The sequence below is a fragment of the Condylura cristata genome, unplaced genomic scaffold, assembly GCF_000260355.1.
Source record: "Condylura cristata isolate star-nosed mole 26May11 unplaced genomic scaffold, ConCri1.0 scaffold00031, whole genome shotgun sequence".
In the NCBI taxonomy this organism is placed as follows: domain Eukaryota; kingdom Metazoa; phylum Chordata; class Mammalia; order Eulipotyphla; family Talpidae; genus Condylura; species Condylura cristata.
Window position 1 is genome coordinate 7,102,512 of NW_004567132.1, and position 27,672 is coordinate 7,130,183.

General features: G+C 36.2%; 1 protein-coding gene across 2 annotated transcripts in view; it reads left to right on the top strand.

Annotated features, from left to right (window-relative positions):
- Positions 1 to 2,632: 2,632 nt before the first annotated feature.
- KIAA1841 (KIAA1841 ortholog) overlaps positions 2,633 to 27,672 on the top strand; it is a 52,209-nt gene continuing 27,169 nt past the window's right edge. For both annotated transcript variants that reach the window (XM_012731582.1, XM_004691427.2), the window contains exons 1-9: positions 2,633 to 2,754; positions 4,519 to 4,677; positions 8,821 to 9,007; positions 9,817 to 9,913; positions 11,389 to 11,627; positions 21,318 to 21,376; positions 23,356 to 23,516; positions 26,085 to 26,171; positions 26,283 to 26,393. In XM_012731582.1, coding sequence (XP_012587036.1) covers positions 4,528 to 4,677; positions 8,821 to 9,007; positions 9,817 to 9,913; positions 11,389 to 11,627; positions 21,318 to 21,376; positions 23,356 to 23,516; positions 26,085 to 26,171; positions 26,283 to 26,393 — 1,091 coding nt within the window. In that variant the 5' untranslated portion in view covers positions 2,633 to 2,754; positions 4,519 to 4,527. The remainder of the gene's footprint in view (positions 2,755 to 4,518; positions 4,678 to 8,820; positions 9,008 to 9,816; positions 9,914 to 11,388; positions 11,628 to 21,317; positions 21,377 to 23,355; positions 23,517 to 26,084; positions 26,172 to 26,282; positions 26,394 to 27,672) is intronic.

Sequence of the window (27,672 nt, forward strand, 5' to 3'; positions counted from 1 at the left end):
GGAGCGTCCCCGCCGCGGCCGCGCTCCACCGGCCGCGCTGGCCGAGTCCGGGTCGCCGAAAAGCCCCTTCTTTCACCTCGGGTCCTCGCAGCCGTCCCGTCGGCGCGCCAGCTGAGGGAGCCCCAAGTTCTGCCCGTGAGCCGCGCCCCGTGTGTGCCGCGCATCTCCCCCAGCCTCGTCGCGCTGCTGGTCCCCTTTGTCCGACCCCCCACCCACTCGGCGCCTGGAGAGTTTCTGCCCCTGGGGAAATGGAGGTGGGGGCAGAAGGGCTGAAGGAGGAGGGACCCGGAAGGGCTGAGTGCCGGGAGGACGCGCAGCGCGGAACCCCTCTGGGCGGAAGGTTTGAAGGGCTTTGAGCAATTTTCCTGATGTCAGACGGATTTTACGCTCCTCTTCACAATCAGTTCCCAATTGTGGTCTGGAAGCCCGGGCTCAGGCTTCTCTCCCCCGGAGCGAAGGACTGAGTGTGTCGCCCACCGCTCGTTCTGCTACAGGCTTTGACCTGCCCTAGTGGTCCTCTTCTTCGCATCTTGCCTAGGGGGCGGGTCTGTTCTGCCGAGGGCTTTGACCCGCCCTACTGGTCTCTCTTCCCATCTTGCCTGGGGGGCGGGGGAGGGAGGAAGAGTGTCGGAGAGAGCCTTTTTTTTCTATTTGAAAAAAGAAAAATCAGATTCCAGACGTGGACGTCTATTTAGTCTTAATTAATTAGATTGATCTTAATACATTTTAAATAAACAAGATTGTGGGAATGGGAAAGAGGATTGAGGTGTATTCTTAAAAAGTCCCATTTGGGGCCCTCCCTATGGGTTAAAAGCGCAGCACTATGAAGCTCTCCACAGCCACTGTAGCACGAGGTCTATCCCTCTCACCAGGGAGGTGGCCCACGTGGCGTGGCAGACCTCTCCTGACCCACCTGCTGCTCCCGTGGCGGTGTACTTTGTCAATCTGCTTATTCTGCTCTCCATTCTGTCTCTGGTGAATCCTCTCAACCCCCACACCTCTGGCCTGTACCCCAGTTCTTGATGCATAAATAAATAAATCTTTTTTTTAAAACAAGGTCTTCTTTATCATATAAAGTCCCATTTTATCATGAGTGCAAGTAGATTTAGTAGTCTAATTTGAACTTCAAACTTTTTCTTACTATCAGGTTTTGGTAATTTTATACCGTTTTTTCCCCCTAGAATGGGGTGCACTGTGCCGGCTATTACTAGAGTTTATATGTTAATAAGGGTTATTTGTTCTAGTCTTTTATATTCAGACTCTTAGGGCTGCTTTCTTGAACACTAATTTAACTGGAAGTTTTACTGAATGGTTGTCTCTGGCTTGTGATTCAGTTGTGTAAAGGAAATTCAAAAGAAAAAAAATCTTTACATATAGATAATTTAGGTTGTTCTGAAATACGTATATTATAAATGAGTGGTACATTTGAAATCCACATATAAGTTTTAAAGTATTCACAGCCCCTGCTCCTCCGGCCTGTATGCATAAATAAATAAATCTTAAAAAAAGATTTTATTTATTTTTGTGTAGAAGAACCGGGGTACAGGCCAGACATAGGGAGGGATGAGAGGATTCACCAGAAACAGAGTGGGGTGCAGAACTGGCAGATCTACTGAAATATACTGCTAAGGAGAGCAGCAAGTGAGGTAGGAGAGATTTGCTGTGCCAAATGGGTTAGCTCCCTGGTGAGATTGGAACTGGGGCCATAGTGGTGATAGTGCTAAGACTTTTTAACCCCTAGGCCAACAGGGAGGTCCTTTAGAACTTTTAAATGATTTTTTTTGGGGGGGAAATAGAAAAAACCTCACCTACATCTTTGCCCAGCATTCTATTTTTTGTGAGGCCCAACAAATTATAATGAAATACTCCATGCTCTCACATACATCTCAGTTTGTGTGATATGAAAATGACGATATGCTGGGCACAGAATTGGAAAACAATGAAGTCTTATAAAATATTTTCAGTTGGGTTCAAAACAACATTTTACAATTATTAAACCAATTTTTTAATTTTTTAGCACAATAATAAATGATTTATATTGAGCACCTTTTGTATTCCAGGCAGTTCATTTAGTGCTTTATTTACATTGTTAATTTTTACAGTAATCCCAAAGGAAGGTATTGTTTTTCCTTATGTTATAATTGAACCTGTTAAAACTATAGATTGTACTGCTAGAAGTGGTGAAGCTGGTTGAGAATCTAGATCTGACTTTTACTCATTTTGTTCAGAGTATATTTCATTGGAATGTTGCAGTAGCTCCTTTTCTTGGTCACATTTTTTCTTTTTCTTTTTCTTTTTAAAGATATTTATGCATGCATGCAAGAACTAGGGTATAGACCAGAGATACGGTGGGGGATTGGTTGGGGTGTTTGTGTGAAAGGATTCACCAGAAGAGTGGAGAACAGGCAAAATGACTGCTGAAGGGAACAGCTGACCATGTGTGGGTCACCTACCTGGCCCAGAATTGAACTTGTGCTTCAGTGACTGCATAGTACTGCGCTTTTACCCCATGTACCACTAGGAGTGGCCTGGTCACATTTATATTGCATAGTCCTCCCTACATGCCAGGTATCTGTCCATGTATCCTCAAAACTATGTGGACTGACTACTGTTATCTTTGTTTTACAGAGAAAATTGAAACATAGAGAAAAAAATCGGAATCAGGTTAATACCCAAAGTGGGATGAACACTTGGGCAGTGTGGCTTTACAGTACATACTGTTAATCTGCTACACGATTGGAGCCAATTAACAAGGTACTTCTCTGATTACTAGGGTACTGTGATTTTAGATTTTGTTTTTCTTTGTTTCCTTTTAATGTTCATATTGAAACATGGTTAACTAAGATGTTTGCCATCTGATGCCCTATGCATAGTACTAATCATAGGTAACATTTACTGAGTATGTGGGTCTCCATTCCAGTCACCCAGTCCAATATTTAAACATCTCATGTAAACATCTCATGCTCAGCAAACTCCTAAGAGGTAGATACTAGTATTTTATACTGTATCATATTTGTGAGGTGCTTTTATTGTCTTTACAGTGTCTTCACGGGACCCTTTCATTCTGTTACATCAGTCTGTTATTAACACTACTTCATTTTTTTTTTACTGAAACTAAAATGATTTGCTTTGACAGATTCCTGTATACACTTTTTTCTGCTGTCTTGGCTTGTCAGTACATCTTTGTTTTGTTCTTCTTGTCTTAAAATAGGCAGTATATTTCTATCAGAACAATTTGTATTTGGAGGTTATATTCCCAACTCAAAATTCAACATCAATTAAAGCAAAGACATGATTAGCTGTAAACTTTTATCATTATTTTCATCTGTAAATGTGTATTCTGACAGATATGATGCTTGGTATGTTGTGGGAACTTAGTAAATACTTGAATAAAGTAAGAACTGTCCCATATACATTGATACAGAAAGGTTCTCAACATGTTTTTTTAAACTTCAGCTATGTTGAAGTATAATTGACATAAATTCATACAATTCTCTAAGATTAGATGGGGAAGCTTTTCTTTTTGATACCACAGCCTTTCCCCTGCCCTTCCTCACAGATAGGCTTTTAAAATTATTTCATTGAATCATGAATAACTTCAGGATATTACCTTCCTACATTTACAACTAGTAATTACATGCCACAATAACAAGGATTGTGCTTGTTCTAAAGTGTTAGATTAACTTGGTTTTAAGTTTTATTTGATTATATCAGTGAAGTTAGGTATGTTCTAAAGAAATTATGGCGTAAGGCTAGAATAACATAATTTTTTTTAAACAAGCTGGGTTTCATTGTTTTAACAGTTTAATTCCACCATCTATGAATTGCTAGATAGAATGTAAATCAGGAACACTTAAGAATTATTTTTGGGAGCCCTCCCTGGTGGCGCAGCGGGTTAAAGCACTTAACAGCGGGTTAAAGTAGCTTTAGCTACTTCCGCAAGAGTTCAATCCCCGCCTGCCCGGGAGGAGACCACATGGCGTGGCAGACCTCTCCTGACCCGCCCGCTGCTCCCCTCAGCAGTATACTTCGTAGATCTGCCTGTTCTGCTCCCCACTCTGTCTCTGGTGAAGCCTCTCACCGCCCCTGAGCCTCTGGCCTGTACCCCAGTTCTTTATGTACAAAATAAATAAATCTTTAAAAAAAAAAAAAAAAATTTTTTTTGGAGGATAACATGTGTCCCATTTCCCCCCAGTGCTTATTTGAAAAATATTAAACATACAGTAAAGTCAAAAGAATGTTACAGTGAACACCCATATGCCTACCATGTGATTCTACCATTAATTTTTTTTTCAAATATTTATCCATCTATCCATTCACCAATTTATAATATTCATGTGCAAAATATACTGAAAAATATTTGAATTGTATTATTCTGTGCTCATTTTAGGTCAGTTTTAGTTTTCCTCTGAATAGTAGTAGATAATTCTTAGGAATGAATTGTACCTGATTTATAATGTCCTGACAATGTTTGGATTTCAGGTTATAAATAAATCTTTTTGTCTTCTTTACCCATAGTTCAAAAAGATGAGTCGTGGGTATTCAGAAAATAACAATTTCCTGAACAATAACAGCCAAATGGTATTGGACATGATCCTTTATCCATTAATCGGAGTCCATCAGACCATCAATTGGGAAACTGTGGCAAGACTTGTGCCTGGATTAACACCTAAAGAGGTAACTAACAATCTCTTAGGTAACTCTTTTTTTTAAAAAAATCAGGAAAAGTGATCAATTTACAGAAACAGTTAAGAGAAGAAAAAAAATTTTTTAAATTTATATATTTTTTTACGTCATTCATTTTTGTACAATATTTACTTTTTCCTCTCAGGTGTAGTCCCTATAAAATTCCCACCACCAATTCACCTGTGCACCATCACCCTGTATAGCCCCTTGTATTCTTCCTTCCCTTGTTTTGATCCTTCTCCTTCTCCGTACCCTACAGAATGTCTGATTTATAGTTGCCTGTTAACTTTATTTATTTAATATTATTATTTTCCTGATCTCTTATTTGGTTCCCCTATATTTCTCCTGTAAGTGAAACCACTGGGTACTTTTCTTCTTCCTCCTGACTTATTTCACTGAGCATAATTCCTTCCACCTTCATCCAAGTTGCTATAAATGGCATAAGTTTATCTTTTTTAATTGCTGAATAGTATATATACACCACATCTTCTTGATTCAGTCCTCTATTTTTGGGCATTTGGTTTGGTTCCATATCTTGCCTATTGTAAATAGTACTGCAATAAACATAGAGGTGTGGGTATCTTTTTAAATTAATGTTTTTTGTGTTCTTTGGGTAGATCCCTAAGAGTAGAATTGCTGGGTCATATGGTAGCTCCATTTTTAGTAATTTGAAGAACTTCCACACAGATTTCCATAGTAGTTGAAACAGTTTGTATTCCCACCAGTAGTGTAGGAGAGTTCCTTTGTTTCCACATGCTTGCCAACATTTGTTGTTGCCATTCTCACTCATAAGGTGGTATCTCATTGTGGTTTTGATTTTCATTTCCCTGGTAATAACTGATGTTGAACATTTTTTCATATACCTGTAGGCTATTTGCATTTCATCTTTGGAGAAGTGTCAGTTTAGCTCTAAGAGAAGAAATTTTTTTGAATTATATATCATATGCATGTATAAATACAGAATGTAAAAAATATTAATTTGACCAAATATAAATTATATAAATTATATATATTAACCCACGTGGTGGGTTTAAGTTTAGCCTCATCTTACATGTTTCTGACAGCTGAAAATTAACTAATCAGATCTTAATTTAAGCAGTAGAGGTATTTCTATAAAATTATAGGTCATAAAGTATTTATAAATTAGATTATATATTATTACAGCTCTAATGATGTGTTTCTCAAATTGGAGTAATATTTAGATCTTTAAAAAATTTTTGAAAACTCCCAATTGTTTTAATTATGATGTAATTTAAATTGTTTTTATTATTATGTAATTTAAATTGTTTTTATTATGATGTAATTTAAATATGCAGTAACATTACTACATATAAACATATTTATACTACTGTAAACTAAATTTACATATTATAGGCATAAGTGAAAACTAAAACTAAAGAAATGCTTACTTAGTGTGATAAGTGTTTTGCCAAAATTAAATTGCTGATTATAACTCAAATATTATGCAAGCTCTTGTAGCACAGAATTCTTTGTGTTCAGTATATACTGCCCTGTGCCTTTCAATGCATCTCTCCTCTATCAATTCCTTTACCCATCTTTTTGTGTTTTGGAATTAATCTTGGGTAATTAAAGTATTTCTTGGTACAAATTTAATTGTAAAGAGAACAGTGGCTAGCCACTGAAATAATCTGCCTTCCTGGTGATTTAGAAGATTTTATTCATGCTATCCTCAGAATTAGAACTTAAAATCTAGAAGTTTTTAAAGGGAATTCTTAAATTTCTGGCAATTTTATCCATAAACCCTAGTTTAAAAAAAAAATTGACTCAGAATTTTTGCTGGGAAAAGAAATCCTAAGGGGCCTTCTTTGTGGCCTTGACATTAAGTCTCAGCACTATCACCACCAGGGCCTGAATTTGAGCCCTTGCCTGATTTTGAGCCTCAGCCAGGGAGGTAAGCCATATATGGCACAGCAGATCTTTTTTGTCTTACCTGCTGCTACCCTTAGCAGTGTATTTCAGTAAATCCACCTGTTCTGCTTCCCACTTCGTCTCTGGTGAATCCTCTCACCCTCCCACCTCTGGACTACAACCCAGAACTTCTATGTAAGAATATGTTTTTACCCTCCCTGGTGGTGCAACAGGTTAAAATGCAGCACTGTGAAGCTCTCCATAGTCACTGTAACATGAGTTCAATCCCTGGCCAGGGAGGTAATCCACATGGCGCAGCAGACATCTCCCTCACCTGCTCTATCAGTGTGTCTATTCTGCTTCCTGGTGAATCCTCTGTCTGTCGCTGGTGAATCTTCTCACCACCCTTCCACGTCTGGCCTTTACTCCAATTCTGTATGCATAAATAAATAAATTTTTTTTGATTGAAAAAGAAAGAAATCCCAAAGTGGGTATGAATAGCCTCAGAGTTCTGGAAGTAGAAATGACATTACTGATTCTCACCAATAGGTTTTAAGCATATTTACCACCATTGTCACATATATAAACAAATATTTGTTGAATCTTTGAATGATTAAAGTTCACCCACCTTCCTTAATAGCTGAGAATATCAGGACCACAGAGATTATTTGCCCTTTTTTGATAGGTCTTTCTCAAAATGATGAAGGAATTTAGTTTTTTAGTGAATCTTATCTCTAACTTATACTTTTACCTTTTGAGTTTTCACATGTTAGATTTTAAAACAAACCTGTGAATTCCATTATCTCCAGTTTTTTATTGTGAATGTTTTCAGATACATATAAAAGTTGACTGTGCCTCATATCCTTTAAATACACCTCCAGACTAGAGCAAACATCTAAAAAATTGAAGGCATTACATAATCATATTACCATGACCAAGCCTAAGAAAATTAACAATTCACTAAATTGAAGAGTTTTTAAACCAAAATACATGAACTTTAATCAGATTATTTTATGTGGTGTTGATTTCTTTTATTACTAACAAAATATATCCATAAAGAACAAATACACACAAAAGAAACAAGCAAAAAAAAATCAGAATCTACCTAAAGTGATACCTCATATATATATCATTCCAGATTCTTTTCTGTATATATGTGAATTCTTAAACTGAACAGTTAACAAATGTACTATTTTGTTAATTCCTTTTCCACTTAGCATATTGTAAACATTTATATTTCAGTTAATAGACTTCTACATTTTTTCCTATGATTTTTGATGGCCTTTAGTGTTACTTGAACTATATCACAATTGATTGGACCAGTTTTTTTTGTTGGATATTTAGGCTATTATTTCTGTGTGTGGACTACTACAAATACCACTAAAACAAATATCTTATTCTCCTTTCTGTAAGGGATTATCTCAGAAACAGACTTACTAGATCAAAGAGCACATGCACTTTAAAGGCTTTTAATGCATATTGCCCACTACAAGTGCATCCATGTTAATGCTCAAATTAACATAGCTGAGTATTTGAATTTGTACTTTCTTTATCATATAATATCTGTATCTTTTCAAAATTCTCATTTATTTATGGTTTTAATATTTTTTAAAGATTCATTTATTTATACAAACAAGAGCTGGAATGTAGTCCAGACATATGGAGAGGTGAGAGGATTCACCAGAGACAGAATGGGGAACAAAACAGGCAGGTGTACAGAAATACTCTGCTGAGGGGAGAAGTGGGTGAAGCAAGATAGTCTGCCATGCCATGTCTGCCTCCCTGGCCAGAAATTGAACTTACACCGCAGTGGCAGTGGATAGCTTCATAGTGCTGAGACTTACCCCTTACACCAGCCAGGAGGTCCTGTTTATGTTTTAATTACATAACATTTATGTAATTTCATAACATAATTTTAGTAAATGTTTTCTCTATGTACCTTTACCTTTCTTTAAAGCCTGACGAGATTTTTACATTTTATATTTTATTGTTCCATATTCTTTTTTTGTGAATTTGCTGTTTGCTACTAGTTTAATGAAAGGTTTCTATGACAAATTTTTTAAAAAGTAAAAAATAAATCAAAGATGTATGTCTCTTGGAACTTGTGCTAGTTGTCTAGATGTTACCTAGCAAATTAATATACACTTAGAAAAAATGATTATAGAAAAGTGTCTTCAAATAGAAGTCAAGAAAATAAACTTCTCATTCTTAATGAAAGAACTCCAAAAATCCAGACCTATATTCCTTTCTTTTATATCATTACAGTGTGCAAAAAGGTTTGATGAACTGAAGAGCAGTGGAAGTTCTCCTGTTGACAACCAGTATAATACTCTAATGGCTACTGGAGAGAGTCCTATTGAATCTTTAGCTATGTATATTAAATCCTCACTTCTTGATACACAGGGAGAATTTCAGGAGACTCCAGTCTGTCAGGATACAGCTTCCAAAGCAGGTGAGATTTTAAAACAAAAATGCAGTTCTAGTCCTTATAATTCTGTGAAATATTATGTATTGCAATCAACTTCACTTATTTAAAGACTATAATCATTAATAGAAAAATTATTTGTATCTTAACACAATTTAGAAAAATTTCTTTGCTATATTTGAAATTTTCAGTGTTACTAGAGAGGTTAAACACTACCAAAAAAAAGAGAGAGAGAGAGAAAGATGCTTTACTATATCAAAAAATTTACTGCTTCAGTCTGTTAAACTAGTTTTGTCACCAGTTTTAAAGACATTTGACCTGTACTCATTTTTTCCCCCTAGAGGATAATTGCTTTTCTCTCTTGATATCTTTTTGATAGCTACTATTTCTTGTAGTTGACAGTAGCTTCAAAAGACACTGTGGAAACATAGAAGAGATGTTTCCTACAGTTAAGTTAGATAGAGCTCATTATAGAAATCCTCAGAGTGCAATGAATTATTTTAATGTCAGTAGCAACAGTCAGAAGTTGATAATAAATTTTGCTTTAGGAAAACTAAATTCTTGTCTTTTGAACATTGGATCCCACCTATATATACCAACCATATTAGTATTTTTTGAATCTTCAGTATAACATTGGCAACTTGTGCTCCTTTTTTGGTACTGTTTTTTCCTCCAAATACCTTTAGAAATATTAAGGAAATGCTTCCTGACAAAATGCTATCTTTAACTAGCCTCGAAAATCACATTGCAATATAGCCATTCAATAAGTAAAAACCGATTCTCAGCTAGAAATGCTAACTTCCCCCTTTGTTTGTGTGTTTGTTTCTATATTTAAGGAAGACACAGTATAGCTTCCACAAGGAATTGTTCTTCAGAAAGTGAAAATTGTATTACTCTTAACGGTGGTGAAGAAAAGACTGAAGAAACTGAAGGGTAGGAGGCTTGTGCTTTGCTAGATAAGAGTTAATATGAATATCAAATTATATATGATTGGTGATTGTATATATCAGTTACTATAGTTTAGGAATTTAATATTAGGCAATTGTTGAAACAATTGACTTGTGTGTTAAACTAGAAATTGTTGCTTTATAGCTAAAGATATGACTAATTCATGTTTTTATTTATAAACTGGACTATAATTTTCCATTTTAAAATTTTATTTTCATATTTATAAGTATTAGAAATAATGTCCAGTAACAAAACTCTGAAAAGTATATTTTAAACCTCAGAAAAATATCTGCCATTAGTTTCCAATATTATTAGCAAAACTGGATGTGAATTATAGGGTTATTTGAATGCAATTACTCATTGTAGAAACATTTTAGAAATAGAATATATCTTTCAGTAAATTGCAAGTTTTGTTACAGAAAATTTTCATTTTCTACCAGAAAAGTTTGAAGAAGTTCTGGATAGATAGTTGCACAACAATGTGAATGCTACTGAACTCTGAATTTGTACTGAAATTGTGAATTTACAAATGGCTGAACTGTCTGATTTTATGTTATGTGTTGTTTACCAAGAACAGACATACTTTTAAAGTTTATTATTTTCACACATATTTTTGAACAGCTAGACTTGTTTGTGTGACACAAAAATTCACTGGAAAAATTTTTTACTGAAATTCCTTAGTATTTTATATTGTGATCCAAACAGTTATAGAAACTTTATGATTCACTTTCCCAACCAATACCTATTTATATTTTGACCTCAGTTTCTTTGGAAGAGCAATTTACAAAGAATTATTTCAATTACTTTGAGTTTGATAGTATATTGACTACTCCTTTTTCTGGTAGCCCAATTTTATTTCAAATATAATTTTTTTTGTATTAGAAATTTATGAAGTTTTATTAAACACACTTTAAATTCATATAGTAGGGTTGTTGTTCTCTTCCTTTATAATGACATGAAGGAAATTATGGACCACACTAATGTGAGATGGTATATATTTCATATATATATATATATTTAATTTGAGATGATATATATTTCAAAGGAAAGTAAATTGAAGTATATAATTTTCAAGTCATCTTTCTGCTGTATTGTCTGAATTTAAATTATTTCTTAAATAATTTGGTACACTGTAGTCTTTTACTTTCATTTACTAATTATTTGTAGTAAATGCCTGGAAACAAACTTTCTTATTGCTAAAAACTACTTGGTAGCTGTGATAATTTTTTGAGTCTTTAATGAATAATTTCAACTGTTTTTCATCTTTGTTAATTGTAAGAAATTTTTATTATTTAAACGTTTATTATTTAATTTAAAAAAGAATTGTGAAATTACTGAAACCTATGAAACTGATCTATGTTCAAAACCTTCACAAATGTTGTTTTTGAACTTCCAGTAAATGCCAATATTCTCTTCTAAAACTCTAATAATTTCATTTCTGTGTGATATTTCTTATGAAGGCCAAACATGGTAATCCATGTATGTGATGAAGCAAAAAACTTGAAAGAAGATTTTATTTGTCCACGAGATCTTTTGATATCAGAAATGAAGTACTTTGCTGAATATTTATCTGTGGATGCCCAGCGCTGGGAAGAGGTGGACATTTCAGTTCATTGTGATGTTCACATTTTCAACTGGTTGATAAAATATGTTAAAAGGACCACCAAGGAGAATAAAGATTCTGAAACCCCCACTTTAGGTAACAACGACAAAAAAAATCTGTTACTTTATTTTGTAGTGAAATTTCTGTGTCACTTGGTAATTGCTTTAGACCAAACTTGAAATGTGGAAAATTGTCTGGACATTAGTATTTTTTTTAAAGATTTATTTATTTATGCATACAGAACTGGGGTACAGGCCAGAGGTGCAGGGGTGGTGAGAGGATTCACCAGAGACAGAGTGGGGAGCAGAACAGGCAGACTAATGAAGTACACTGTTGAGAAGAGCAGCGGTCAGGAGAGGTCTGTCGCCTCATGTGGGTCACCTCCGGGACAGGCAGGGATGGAACTCATGTGGAACTGGCTTTAGCTTTTTAGTGCTATGCTTTAACTTGCCACATCACCAGGGAGGGCCTGGACATTAATGTATTTTTTTTTTAAAGATTTATTTATTTTAATGCTTACAGAACTGGGGTACAGGCCAGAGGTGTGGTGGGTGAGAGGATTCACCAGAGACAGAGTGGAGCAGAACAGTGTACACTGCTGAGGGGAGCAGTGAGCAGGTCAGGAGAGGTCTGCTATACCGTGTGGGTCGCCTCCGGGACAGGCAGGGATGGAACTCATGCTAAAGTGACTTTAGCCTCTTAGTGTTGTGCTTTAAACTGCTGTGCCACCAGGGAGGGCCTGTTTTTTTTTTAAAAGATTTATGTCTACCAGAGCTGGAGTGGAATCTAGAGGTTCAGGGACTTTAACCCCTTGCATCACCAAGGAAGCCCCAGACATTAATACTTTTGTTCAGATTTAATTTCAAATTTATAGCAAATGGACAGATTTCTACATCAGCAATTCTCAGTGTATTTTACATGGACACTTTGAATTGTAGAGAATGTTTTTGTTTTGTTTTTAAGAAGATCCATAAGCAGTACAATTTGTATAGAATAGCTAAGATGTTCTTTGTCTTTCTGTATTGATATTTATTCAGATGGTGCAGAAATAATGGAGAGAAAGTGTTGGAACTTGAGCACTTACCAGGGCAGGGGCACCAAAATATACTAGTGGTCACTGTAATCTTTAGCTCTATGTGCTAATAGTTAAGGAAAAAAGAAAAACTTCAGTTCCAATTAAGAATGTCCTTGATGAAACAGTAAAAGTTACCCTTTATTAACGTGTGACCCTTGGAACATACATCTAGCCAGTATCCTATGTAATGACATGAGATTTGCGCTGCTGCTGATAGCAAGGGTGTCTGCTGGAAATGCTTGCCTGGCTGTTTGAGGTATAAGCCTGAGTAGCTGCTTTTTTTTTTTTTTTGTAAGATTCATTTATTTATTCATACAGAACTGGGGTACAGGCCAGAGATGCGGAGGGTGAGAGGATTCACCAGAGACAGAGTGGGAAGCAGAACAGGCAGATGATCAAAGTGCACTGCTGAGGGGAGCAGTGGGCGGGTCAGGAGAGGTCTGCCACGCCATGTGGATCTCCTCCGGGACAGGCGGGAATCGAACTCATGCGGAAGTGACTTAAGCTTCTTAGTGCAGTGCTTTAACCCACTGCGCCACCAGGGAGGGCTGGTAGCTGCTTTTTTAAAAAAATAGAAAACTTGGCCTCCCTGGTGGTGCCAGGGGTTAAGTCTCAGCACTGTCTAGCTATTGGCAGCCACTGCAGCATGAATTCAATCCCAGGTAGGGAGCTGACACACATGGCACAGCAGACCTCTCCTGTCTTTCCTGCTCTTCCGCTCAGCAATGTATTTTGATCAACCTGTCTGTTCTGCTCCTTACTTGGTCTCTGGTGAATCTTCTCATGCCCTACACCTCTGGCCTACATCCCAGCTCTTGTATACATAAATAAATTTTCAAAATAAAATAAAAAATATAAAACCATTTTTCTTGAAAGAATAGTTGACAGCTTATGGTTACTCAGACTAGGTAGATAACAGACATTTTCTTGAAAGTGTATTAAGTGGAACTAGTCAATGAAAGGGAAACAATAGTCACTATATTTGGAAAGCTTTTATCTGCTTCTGTGTGCTTGACAACTTCTAAATCTCTACTAAAGACTTTTCTGATTAGATTGGTGGCCATATTAATGAATATGGTTTTTTAATATAGTGTGCAGTGAAATTTTCAAACATAGAAGATGTATATAACTAAGTGAATCAATAGTTTTCAAATGTACAATATTTTTTTTTAAAAATCATACATGAGTTAAAGATCTATTCAAAATACAAGATACATATCAGTGGGTTTTGAGGTAACAGAACAGAAAAAGTTCGTTGACATTATTTCACATTCCATTGTAACTAGTCTTTCAGAAATTACTATTTGTTAAGCTTTGATATAACATCAAATAAAACTACCAAAAGATTGAATGTAGAAGCAGGAGCATCCAGCTGTCTTCTATTAAGTCAGACATTAAGGAAATTTGCAAAAAATGTCAGTGTTACATTTCTTACTGATATATTTTTCATTTTGGAAAATAGTTATTAATTAATAGATACATTAATGTTTATTCTTGTCAAATGAATTAATAATAAAATTCTATGTCATAACTTATATTATGGTAAAGACTGATAAGTATAACCCATATAAACAAAAGCTCTTTCAGATTCACTTTTTAAAATCACAAAGGGGGGGAGGTGCCCTCCCTGGTGGCATAATGGGTTAAGCACAGTACTATGAGGTAACTGCTGCCACTGTGGCACGAGTTCAATACCCAGTCAGGGAGGTGTGACCCACATGGTGTGATAGACCTCTCCTGTCTTGCCCACTGCTCCCCTTAGCAGTGTTTCAGCAGATCTGTCTGTTCTGCTCCCCACTCTCTCTGGTGAATCCTATCACCCCCCACACCCCTGTCCTGTAATCCAGTTCTTGTATATATAAATAAATCAATCTTTAAAAAGTAAATAAAATCACAAGGGGGGTCTTCCTGTTGAAGCTATGGGCAACCACTGTAGCACAAGTTTGGTTCCCATCCCAGGAGGTGACCCACATGGCACAGCAGACTTCTCCTGTCTTGCCTGCTTCTTCCCTGAGCCAATCCCTGTTCTGCTCCTCACTCTGTCTCTAGTGAATCCTTTCATCCCCTTCTCCCACTTCCCTCAACCTCTGGCCTATACCCCAGTTATTGTATGCATAAATAAATAAATCCTAAAAAAGTACAATGAGATAACATTTATTAAAATTAAAACCATAGTGTTTGCTTCAGCAGCACATATACTAAAATTGTATGGAGAAGATTAGCATGGCCCCTGTGCAAGGCTGACATGCAAATTCGTGAAGCATTCCATATTTTTATTTAAAAAAAATTAAAACCATAAATGAGATTTTTAAAAGACAGATATTACTTGATAAAGAAAGTGCAAGATCAAGTACTCAGCTGTTTTGATTTGAACATTAACATGGAGAACCCTTTAAAAAAAATAAAGATTGCAAAGGGATCTTGAGATTTAAAGTTACAGTGTTATGAATGATATGATGTATAGTAACTACTAAGTAGTCTTTCATTGTGCATATGTTGTACAGGAAATTGCACTTGTGATTTAACAAACTCTGTTACTAAAATTGCTATTTATAGACATACCAAAATATTTCTAGACTTTTATTAGTAAATATATTGACAGTATAAAAGTTGTTTTTTTTTTAAAGATTTATTTATTTGTGCATACAGAACTGGGCTACAGGCCAGAGGCTCAGGGGCGGCGAGAGGCTTCACCAGAGACAGAGTGGGGACCAGAACAGGCAGATTGTTGAAGTACACTGCTGAGGGGAGCAGCGGGCGGGCCAGGAGAGGTCTGCCACGCCATGTGGTCACCTGCAGGATAGGTGGGAATCGAACTCATGTGGAAGTGGTTTCAGCTTCTTAGTGCTGTGCTTTAACCAACTGCGCCACCAAGGAGAGCCCCAGTATAAAAGTTTGTTAAGGAAGTTACAATTTATTGAATTGTAGTGGCCAAACAATGGGGAAAATTTCCATACTTTGCATCTTCACCAGAATAGATTATATTAGTTTCTTTAGAAATTTTTCACTAGCTCCTTCCTCTATTCTATTTAACAACAGTCACTCTGGGGCCCTCCCTGGTGGTGCAGCGGGTTAGGGTGCAGCATTGCAAGCTAGCCCCAGCTGCCTCAGTGCAAGTTAGATCCTGGCCCCGGAGGTGACCCACATGGCGCAGCAGACCTGTCCTGTCTTGCCTGCTGCTCCTCTTAACAATGTACTTCATTGATCTGCCTGTTCGGCTCCCCACCCTGTCTTTGGTGAATCCTCTCAATACTCTGCACCTCTGGCCTATACCCCCGTTCTGTAGGCATGAATAAATAAATCTTTAAAAAAATTCACTCTAGATTTTTTATTTAAGGAAAGATTAGGGTTGCTTATTTTAATATTGTGTACATAGTTCTTTATTTTTCCTGAAAAAGGTGACAACCTAGGTTTACCAAAGCAAAAGTGACAACCAGCATAGCCCTTTCCCTGTCTTTTTGTTTTTATTTTGCATATATTTTACATCATTCTTCCCTTTTAAATAATGTTTCTTTTTCCTCTCTGGTGTAGTCTCCTAAAATTCCCAGCACCCATTCACCCATGCAGCATCACCATACCGCTTGTGCTCTTCCCTCCCCTGTTTTGATCCCTCTCCCTCACTTTCCCCTGCATAATGTCTCTGATTTCTATTTGCCTGTTAAATCTCATTGTTAATTTATTATAATTTCCCCCTGATCCCGTATTTGGTTCCCCTATGCTCCTCCTATAAAGTAAAACCAACCAATATTTTTCTTGTTCTTTCTGGCTTATTTCTCTGAGCATAATCCTTTCCTGTGCCATCTATGTTGCAGCAAATGGTGTGAGTAATACTCCATTATGTATATATACAACCATATCTTCTTGATCTAGTCATCTGGATCTAGGTTTTTGTGTTCTTTTGGGTAGATTCCTAGGTGTAGAATTGCTGGGTTACATGGATGCTCCATTTTTAGTATTTTGCTGAGGGGAGCTGTGGGCAAGACAGGAGAGGTCCATTGCACCATGTGGGGTTAGCTCCCTGACCAGGGATCAAACTTGTTGCTGCAGTGGCTGTCTGTAGCTTCATAGTGCTGACACTTAACCCCTTCTACCATGAGGGGGAGACCCTGAATTATCTTTTTGATGCATTGTTGGATTCTGTTGGCTAGGATTTGCCTAGTGTTCATTAGAGAGATTGCCTATAGATTTCTTTTTGTTGTTGTTGTCCATGTTTGGTATTGATGTAGTATAAATGTTGGCTTCATTGTTCCTTCTCAATTTTTTGAAAGATAGGCACTAGTTTGTTTCTGAACATTTGGTAGAAATCATTTGTGAAGCTGTCTGGTCCTGGGCTTTTGTTTGGGGGGAAGATTTTGATTACTGTTTCAGTTCACTGCTTATAATTAGTCTGTTTATGTGTTCTATTCCTTTATCTAGCTTTGGATGATTGTATAGTTCTAGGAATTTGTCCATTTCTTCTAGATTGTTGAACTTATTTGCATCTAACTGTTCATAGTAGTTTCTGACCAGTGTTAATTTCTGCTTTGTTGTAATTTCTCCTCTTTTATGATCTCATATTTATGATCCTATTTATTTGTGCTTTCTCCCATTTTTTCATTGTGAGCCTGGTTAGAGGTTTGTTTATTTTTTCAAAGAATGAATTTTTGGCCTTGTTGATCTTTTGGATTGTTTTTATAACTTCTATTTAATTTATTTCTGCTTTTTTATTATTCACTTTCTCCAAGTGGCTTTTGTGTTTTGTTGTTATTTTTCCAGTTCTTTAAGATGGGAGATTAGGTTGTTTCTTGATATGAGCCTGTATTACTATATATTTTCCTCTTATAATTGCTTTTGCTTGCCCCATATGTTCTGGAGAGTTGTGTCCTCATTGTTGTTCATCGCAAGGTATTAATTTCTTCTTTTATCTCCTCACTGATCCAATGATCTTCCAGTCGTATGGGTCTCAAACTCAAAGAGATAGGAGGGTTCCTTGTTTTCTTTTCATGGTTTAATTCTAGTTTGATGCCTTTATGGTCAGAGAAGATAGTTGGCATGATTTTTATCTTATTGTATCTGTTGATGTTTGTCTTGTCTTGTCTTGATCCTGGAGAACAATTTGTGTGCACTTGAGAAAAATGTGTATTCAGATTTTTGGAGGTACAATGTCCTATAGATGTCTGTTGAGCCCATGAGGTCTAGGTCCTTATTTAGAGCTCTGTTATCCTTGCTTATTTTTTGTTTCAGTGATCTATACATTGGTGAGAGTGAGTTGTTGAAGTCTCCTACTACATAGGTATTTTCTCTAATGTCTATATTCAGAGATAGTAAGAATTGTCTGATATGTTTTGCAGCTCCTTCATTTGGTGAGTATGTTAATGAGTCTTCTTAATCTTAACGTAATGTTTATGACTCTTTTTTACCTCTTTTAGTTTGGTCTTTATCTTATATGAGTATAGCTTTTTCTGCTTTCTTTTTTAGTTCATTTCCTTGTGGGATTGTTTTCCATCCTTTTACTTTCAATCTGTGTTTATCTTTTGTGGTCAAATGTGTTTCCCTTAGACAACAGAAGGTTGGGTTCTCTTTTTTTAATCCAGCCTGCTACTCTGTGTCTTTTTATTGATAAGTTAGTCCATTTACATTTAAGAGTTAATATTGACACAACTGGCATCTGTATTTGCCATTTTGCTTGCACTTTTATGATTCTGTTCCTTCATTTATTTTATTCTTCCTATTGATTCCTCTGTTTGTTTTATGATTCTGTTCCTTCATTTATTTTATTCTTCCTATTGATTCCTCTGTTTGTTTTGGCCTTAGGGCTTCGTGTAATATATTTTGGAGTAGGGGTTTAGTATTAATAAATTTCTGGAGATTCTGTTTGTCTAAGAAGGTTTTTATTTTTCCTTCATAGAGGGAGGACAGCTTTATGAAGTAGAGTATTCTATGTTGGCATTTTTTGGTTGGAATTTGTTAAATATGTCAGTCCGTTCCGTTCTCTTCTTGCCTGTAGTGTTTCTTCAGAGAATTCTGATGTCTGCCTGATTGGCTTTCCTTTATAGATTATCATTTTCTTTCCCCTCATCAGTTTCATTATTTTCTTTCCTTGTCTTAGATCCTTGGAAACTTTACTATTATGTGTCTTGCTATATCTTTCTTTTTAAAGATTTATTTATTGTGTATACAAGAACTGGGGTACAGCCCAGAGGTGTGGCGGCAGGGTAGGTTGGGGTGAGAAAATTCACCACAGACCAAGTAGGGAGTAGAAGAAGCAGATAGACTGAAAGACACTGATGAGGGAAGCAACAGGTGGGTCAGGAGAGGTCTGCTGTACCATGTGGATCAGCTACCATACTGTAGTGGCTGCAGATTGCTTCATAGTTCTGCACTTTAACTGTTGCGCTACCAGAGAGGGCTCTGTAGTTTTTTCACTGTGGTAATTTGTTGTTCTTCTAGTTACCTGTATGTCTATTTTCATGAACTATAGTTGTGGGTGTGTGAGGATCAGCACTCTTTCTGGGCCTTTGAGATAGTTGGGTGGGTATTGGGGCTACTGAGGCCTTCTTTCACCTAAGGACTTGGGGTACCAGCACTATGAGACTCCCCCTGATGTCCTTTCCATTGGGAAGTGGGACCACCAGTTAAATGGTTATGCCAGTCTCAGCAGGGGGAAGAAAAGGAAATGCCAAAGCAAAGGGGCTGCACCTAGTGCTGTGTGCCAGCACCGAGGCCCCATCTGCCCACCTGTCACTGTCTGAACCTTTCAAATGTCTCACGATTCTCCGGTGTCATGGTTTCCAAGCCTGTTCTCCTTTTCTGCTAGATGAAGTTGGTTGATTTTGTGAGTGGGGGAGGGAAGAATGGTTCCAATGATTTTCTCTCTTTTCTTCCCCTGTTGGTCCAACTTTCCTCTGTGTCTGGGTGAATCACCGAGATTGCCAAGTTTGTCTGACATGTTTGGGTCCTGCCAGGAACTCACTGTTATTTCTCCCTATTGTTTGTTTTTATGGGACTACTTGGTCCTAGTGTCTCTTTGCTGACATGTTGATGATGTCATTCATCCTTTCCCTGTTTTTGCCTCTGAAGGTTCAGTCAGTTTGCCTATGGGAAGTAACTTTATTCCTTGCATATAGTAAAATTTATCTTTTAGAATTTCTTTAATTATATATTTTATATATTTGTTCAAAACAGGCACTGAGCTGCCTTTGAAATAACTTCAGCAAGTCATCTCATTAGTCATTTAAAAACTCACTATGGAAAAAGGAACTCTCCTGCACTGCTGGTGGGAATGCAAACTAGTACAACCACTCTGGAAAACTCTTTGGAGGTTCCTCAAACTGGTTAACATGGAGCTTCCCTACGACCCAGCAATCCCACTCCTAGGTATCTACCCAAGAGACACAAAAACAGATTGAAAAAGATACCTGCACCCCCATGTTTATTGCTGCTTTATTTACAATTGGAAAACATGGAAGCAGCCCAAATGCCCAAAAGTAGATGACTGGATTAAAAAGATGTGGTACATACACACAATGGAATATTACTCAGCAACCAAAAAAGAGAAATACATGTTTTTGCAGCAACATGGATGAAGCTGTAAAAGATCATGCTTGGTGAGATAAGCCAGAAAGAAAAAGAAAAATACCCGATGGTTTTGCTCATAGCAGGACTATAATGGACCAGGCGAGAAAATAATAATAATAATGAACAGCCATACATCAGAGACATTTTATGGGGGTGGAGTGGGATATGGGATCAGAAACGGTGAGGGGAGGGAAGTGCACTGGACTAGGGTGATGGCATATGGTGACTTGGTGATGGGAAACACAAAGGGATTACAATTGAGATGAAAAAAAATTACAAAATGATGTAAATAAACTATTATAAAATAAATAAATAAAACTAAAAAAAATCTATAACAAAGATCAAAAGGAGAAGTTTGTATATGTCATATCTTCTCTGCAGTCTTTTTATTTGACCTGAATCTAATTCCAGCACAAATTTATTGTGTGTTTTTCCTATTTCCTGAGGTTTTTTTTTTAGATTTATTTATTTATGCATACAGAATTTATTTATGGGATACAGGCCTGAGGTACAGACAGGGGTGTGTATGTGTGAGAGGATTCATCAGAGACAGAGTGGGAAGAAGAATAGAAAGACTGATGAAGTACACTGCTGAGGGGAGCGGAAGGTGAGACAGGAGAAGTCTGCAGCACCATGTGGGTCACCCCCTATGTCTGGGAATGGAACTTGCGCTGAAGCAGCTGCTGCTAGCTTCATAATGCTGTGCTTTAACCTGTTGTGTTATCAGGGAGGCCCCTGAATTTTCTTTCTTTCATATATAAATAAACTATATGATATAATAAAATTGTTCTTAAAATAGAACATCCTTTTCTTAAAAAAAAAGATTTATTTTTTATTTATTTATGCATACAAGAGCTTAGGTGCAGGCCAGAGGTGAGAGGGTTGAGAGGATTCACCAAAGACAGAATGGGGAGCAGAACAGGCAAATCTACTGAAGTGCAGCAGGTAAAACAGAAGAGGTCTGCTGTGCCATGTGGATTAGCTTCCTGGCTGGGTATCCAACTCATGGTGGCAATAGCTTTAGAGTGCTGAGACTGTTCCATCTGTGCAACCAAGAGGCACTGTAACATCCTATTTTTAGGTGAGAAGAAAGCTGTTCTGAGGAGATTGGTGTACAAATCAAGGAGAATATAATTTTCTTTCTCTTTTTTCAGAGCCAGGCAATGTCATTTCAATTCTTATTTCTTCAGAGTTTTTAAAAATGGATTCATTGGTAAGTGTTAATAAAAAATTGCCTATTTACCCTTGATTTAACATATTACTTGAATCATCTTTCTAGTGTCCAGGAAATTCTAAGATTAGAATTAGTTAATTCACAAGTGTTATTCTATTAGGAAAAACTGTTCGGGTTTGGAGGTACTTTGGTTAAGACTTTTATATATCATTTCATGTTACACCTATAAAACAAGCTATTAGATGAAACTAAACTATTAGATGAAACTAAACAGAATTAATTTTATACCAAACGGTATAAAATTATACCGTTAGATGAAAGTTAGAATGTATTTGTTTCACTGTTTTTTTTTTATTTTAAGGATTATTTATGCATAGAGCTGGGGTGTAGGCCAGAGGTACTGGGAAGACCCACCAGAGACAGAGAACAGAACAGGCAGATATACTGAAATACACCACTGAAGGGAGCAGTGAGCAAGATAGGAGAGGTCTGCTGTGCTGTGTGGGTCAGTTCCCTGGCTGGGGATTGACCTCTTGCTGTAGTGGCTGCCAATAGCTTAATGGTGCTGAGATTTAATTCCTTGTGGCACCGGGGAGGCCCTTTCACGATTTATTTCCTCTAGGCATGTTTTGTTTGTGTCTTTCATTTATTGTTCATTGAATTAAGAATGAGTATCCAACTACCAAACTTTACAGTTTTCTATATAATATAACTATGTATAATCAAATGCCCTTGTCTTTTAGGAATAGTTGATATAAAAACACAATATAGGAGAAATGCACTGGACTATGGTCATGGTACACGGGTGATTTGGTGATGGGAAGCTTTCCCACAGAGATTACAGCTGAGATGGAAAAATACACAAAATGATGTAAAAATAAACTATTATATTATTTAAGAAATAATAAAAAAAGAAACATAAAATAGGGCTCTCCCTGGTGGTGCAGTGGGTTAAAGCACTGCATTATGAAGTTCTTGGAAGCCACTACAACACGAGTTTGATCCCTAGCCAGGGAGCTGACCCACGTGAGGTGGCAGACTTCTGCTGACCCGCCAGCTGCCCCCCTCAGCAGTACACTTAGTCAGTCTGCCTCTTCTGCTCCCTACTCTGTCCCTGGTGAATCCTCTCACAGCCCCTGCACTTCTGGCCTGTACCCCAGTTCTGTAAGCATAAACAAATAAATACAGCACAATATATGTATCATATACATATCAAACTGATATATTCCTATCAAACTCTGTTAAAAGTACTTGATTTTCTTTTTCTTTAATGAATATATCATTCAAATGTTTTTTAAAATTGTCATGAATATTTGTGCTTAACCCCTTATTAAACTGTTTATTTGATTGGGGTTTCACTAAGTCCTTTTTTTTCCTTCTATTTTTCAGTCCCTCCTTACTCAGTTGATAGTATTAATTGCTTGAGGGAAGGATTATAGAAGGGGGAAAAAATTAAAGGAGTCTCTTACCTATTATATTTTAATGGGTAATTGTTATGCCACAGCAAAATATTTGGAAGAGCTAGCCCACTGTTAATTTTAGCAAAACCAAACCCACCTTAGGTAGAAGAAACTGAAAGATAGTTGGACAGCAAGCAGAATACAAATAAGAAAACACAAAATTGTCTGAAATTGTTTCTGCCACTGAAAGAAATTGATTAGTAAAGTTGTCGGTAATTTTCTTTATAGGAAATCATGTTCTGTATACTTGAGTGTGTGGAGTAAGATTTTTGTTTGCTAGAACCATTAAAGGTATTCAATATATTATTGTTTAAGATATTTGAAGAATGTTGAAAATGATTTTTCTCTTTTACATATATGTTTGTACAAATTTTGCCTACTAAACCTCTTTGAAACAGTATAGGTTAACCCAAATAGTCAAACCAGTTAGTGCATGAATCAGACTTTTACTGAATTTTATTGTTGGAAAGTATTTACACGACATTATCTTTCATGCTACACTTAGCAACGTTCATTTTCTGTTCTGTGTGTATGTGTGTGTGTTTTGTTTTTTTTTAGGTCGAACAGTGTATTCAGTATTGCCACAAAAATATGAATGCCATAGTAGCTACGCCATGCAACATGAACTGTATTAATGCAAATCTTCTTACACGTATAGCTGATCTGTTTACACATAATGAAGTCGATGATTTAAAGGACAAGAAAGATAAGTTTAGGAGGTAGTTTACTTTAATTTTAAACCTAATATTCCTGCTAGACAAACTATACTTAATTTCATGTTAGTGAAATATAGTAAGAATACACTTAGAAGTGTATTTACATTTTATTTTAAGATTTTATTTATGTATTTTGCATAGAAGAGCTGAGGTGTCGGCCAGAGTTTTGGGAAATGAGAGGACTTACCAGAGACAGAGTGCGAAGTGGAGCAGTTGGATTTACTGAAATGTACTGCTAAGGGGAGCAGTCATTGGAACAGTAGTCTACTGCACTCGCAATATATGTGAACTAGCTCCTTGGGCCGTCATGGTGATAGTGCTTAATAAGTCTTAATCCCTAGGCCACCAGGGAGGCCCCTCCATTTTATTTTCACTGCAATGAAATTTATACAGAGCCAATGAATAAATCATGATTTTTAAAAAACCCAGTAATGCTCACAAGAACATATATTGTGTAATGAACTATGTTAAAAATTTTAAAACAGGCCTTAGTAGAAATGAGAAGGGTGGTATGAAGTCAGCAGTGGTCCCATCATTTGTAAGGTGTTAGGTTATAACAAGGAGGTTATACATTAGTATTCTTAGTGAGAATAGAAGTTCAAGAGTAGCATAATGTGATTTGTTTTTAAAAGGTCATTCTGGTTGCTATGGGAAGAATAGACTAAGGATATTAGAAATAAAGGAGACCTATTAGGAATCTGATGGAGAGATGAGAAGGTTTGGACCAACTTGGAAGCAGTGGATCTGAAAAGAAGTAGATGGGTTCAAAATAAGCTATAAGAAATATTTAATAGATTTTCAAATGGAATGATGTAGGAAGAAAGTACTTAGGATAATTACAGGTTTTAAGATTGCGCAACTAAGTAAATAGTAAATAGAAGAAAGGCTAGGAAGAAAAGACTGGAGTTAAGGGACTTGAAATGAATTCAGGCCTTAATTAAGATTAATATAGTTAATACATTTCTTGTATGTGGCAGGTCTATAGGAATGGCAGGTGTATAGCTGAATATGTGGATATGTGTGTGGATATATGTTTACAATTAGGTCGGGTCATGACAAAATAGAAATTTAAGAATAAATGAGGTTTGAAGCCATGGAACTGTATGAAATTTCCTAACAGAACCATACTTTTCCCTCTGAATTGCAGTGTTACTTTTATTGTAGGTCAGGTGACTGTATGTGTGAGGACTTCTTCTGAATTCTCCCTTTTGTCTATGATTTTTTTGTTTATCCTTGTATTAGTGGCACGTTTTTTAATTACTGATGCTGTTTAAACATTCTTTGGTGTCCAGTATTATAAGTTCTCCAACTTTACCTTCCTTCAAGATTGCAGCTGGGCCATTTTAGGGCCTTTGTTTTTCCATATAAATTTTATGATCAGCCTGCCCCTTTTCTCTCTTCTACTCTCACACACCTCTGCTGGAATTTGGGATTAATGTTGAAACTAGATCAATTTGGGGATATTTGTTATTTAAATCATATTGAGTCATTCTGTCATCATGGTGTCCGGAGTAAGATAAGAACAGAAATATGACCAATTAGTTTTAGACAGTTTTTTCCAGAGGTTTCTTTCTTAGTGATCATTGAAAAAAAAATTAGCAATACTAATAGGTAGACTCAAGAGAGGACTCCTTTATAGAAGAAAGATACTGGATTATGTTTATAATGATTCTTTAGGATCATGTTTAGGATGATTCTTTAGAGAGGGAGAAATTGAAAATTTTGGAGATACCTAAGAGCTTGGGCCTTAAGAGGTATGAGACGGAGGGGAATTAGTCATGAACTAAATACTTAAAAGTAGGTTTGGGGGTCCTAAATCCAAGTGTGCCCTTTAACAACAGCAGAGTCCAGGTACAATTGGAATTAATGACTTAAGACTTTAAAAATGCCATCATATTGTGCATAAAATACTAATGCAATTAGTAGTTACATTTATTGAATGTCTAACAAGATGGCACTTTTTAAAAACACTATCTCATTAACACTCATAAAACCTTGTAAGTTTGGCGTCATTAACCATACTTATTGAGATGAAACTAGGAAATATCTATATGTACATAAGATGAGTGAAAATACAGCTTTTTTGTGTATGTGAACTAGTATGTTAATGAAATGCAGTTAGACTCCTACTCCTGAGCTTACCTCCTGGCAACATTAATGAAATGTTGTGACTTATTTTATGAAATGTACCATTAGATTATAGCTTCCATTTAGCCACATATGCCTAAATCACATTTGTTACTTTGAGAGAGGCTAAGTAAGTTGCCAGAGATCACATCCAATTTATGGGTAGATCAGGGATGTTAGATTTCCAAAATTTTTGATGTTGAATATTCCAATTTAAAAAGGATTAGAAGAATCAAGATACCCGTAATTCTTATTTTTCACGTGAAAATTGGTTCTTAGTCAAGCAGTTTTCATTCATACACTGAAAATGTATTATAGTTCCCAAAGTGATGCTTTCTTCTTTTCTGTGCACAAAAACATCATTTAGTGTTTATTTAATCACTATTATATAACTTATTTAAGTAAATAAAAGAAATTAATTTGTTGATCATCTGTTCTTAATAGCAAACTTTTTTGTAAAAAGATTGAAAGACTCTTTGATCCTGAATACTTGAATCCAGATTCTCGGAACAATGCAGCAACATTATACAGGTACGGTGATAATGTTTTTCTTTGGTATGCTACATAATACAACAAAATATTTAATTTTGTCACATTTAAAATTTTATTCTTGGGAGTTTTTGTATCACCTTTGTATTATAGATGTTGTTTATGTAAGAAACTTTTAACAAAAGAAACAGAAAGGAGAATTCCTTGTACACCTGGAAAAATCCATGTGGATCGACATGGAAATATTATCTACATTCACATAAGGTGAGTGAAAATAAAATACAGCTTTTTAAAATGTGAATTATAGTATATTTATAAAAAATATTCCTCTAAGGACTAGGATAACATCTTTTCTACATGTGGTCCAACTTTGATTTAGAAAAATGCTACTTCCCAAAGTTGTTGTAAAAGTTGTTACTCAGTGGCTAAATTTTATGTTTTTAAACTTAAAGGTAATAAAAATTAGTGTACATTAACCTTGAAAACTATTGTAGTAAGTGCCATTAAAATTATTTCTTTTCACTAATGAATTTAGTTGTATATTTACCTTGAAAAATATTGTAGTAAGTGCCATTAAAATTATTTCTTTTCACTAATGAATTTAGTTGTATATTTACATATTGTACTAAATTTGATGAGAGAACCAAATTTATTTTCAGGTTAATTTTGGTGAATGAGAAAAACTTTTCCATGTCTATTTATTCAGCATACTTTGTCATTATCCCATTAATACTTAGGCTTGTTTTACTCAACTTTAAGTTCAAAAGAAATTCTCAGTCTGATTTGGAGATGGAGAGTGTTGTAAATTGATATAATATCTCAGAAAAGCAAAAACTTAAAAAAGGTACAAATTGCCTGATAATATTTTACCACCAGAGCTTTATCCAGAGAGGTTATTTGGGTTTGTAAAAGCACTTCTTAAGGACATTTATTGTGGTAAAAAATGTAAATAAAAAAGATTATTTTGAAAAACTTGAAATGTGTTTACTAATAGTTATTCATAACAATGATACCAAATTTTTTTAAGATTTATTTTTATTTATGCATACAAGAACTGGTATGTAGACTAGAGGTATGGGGGTGAGGAGTGATGAGAAAATTCACCAGAGACAGAGGTGGCGAGCAGAACAGGCTGATCTACTAAAATACACTGCTGAAGGGAGCAGCAGGTAAGACACATGCTGCACCATGTGGGTTAGCTCCTTGCCTGGGTATAGAACTAATGCCGCAGTGGCTGGCAACAGCTTGATATAGTGCTGAGACTTTTATCCTTGTGCTACCAATGAGGTCCTGATGCATATATTTTTAAAATTGTCTTTAAATAACTTTAAAACAATTGTGCCTTTGTACTTTATAATAACATGATTGAATTTTGTTATTTGTTGAAGTGAGGACAAAAGAATAACAATTATAGGGGGCCCTCCCTGGTGGCGCAGCGGGTTAAAACACAGCACCGAGAAGCTTGAGCTGCTTCCGCATGAGTTCAACTCCCGCCTGCCCTAGAGGAGATCCACATGGCGAGCCAGACCTCTCCTGACCGCCC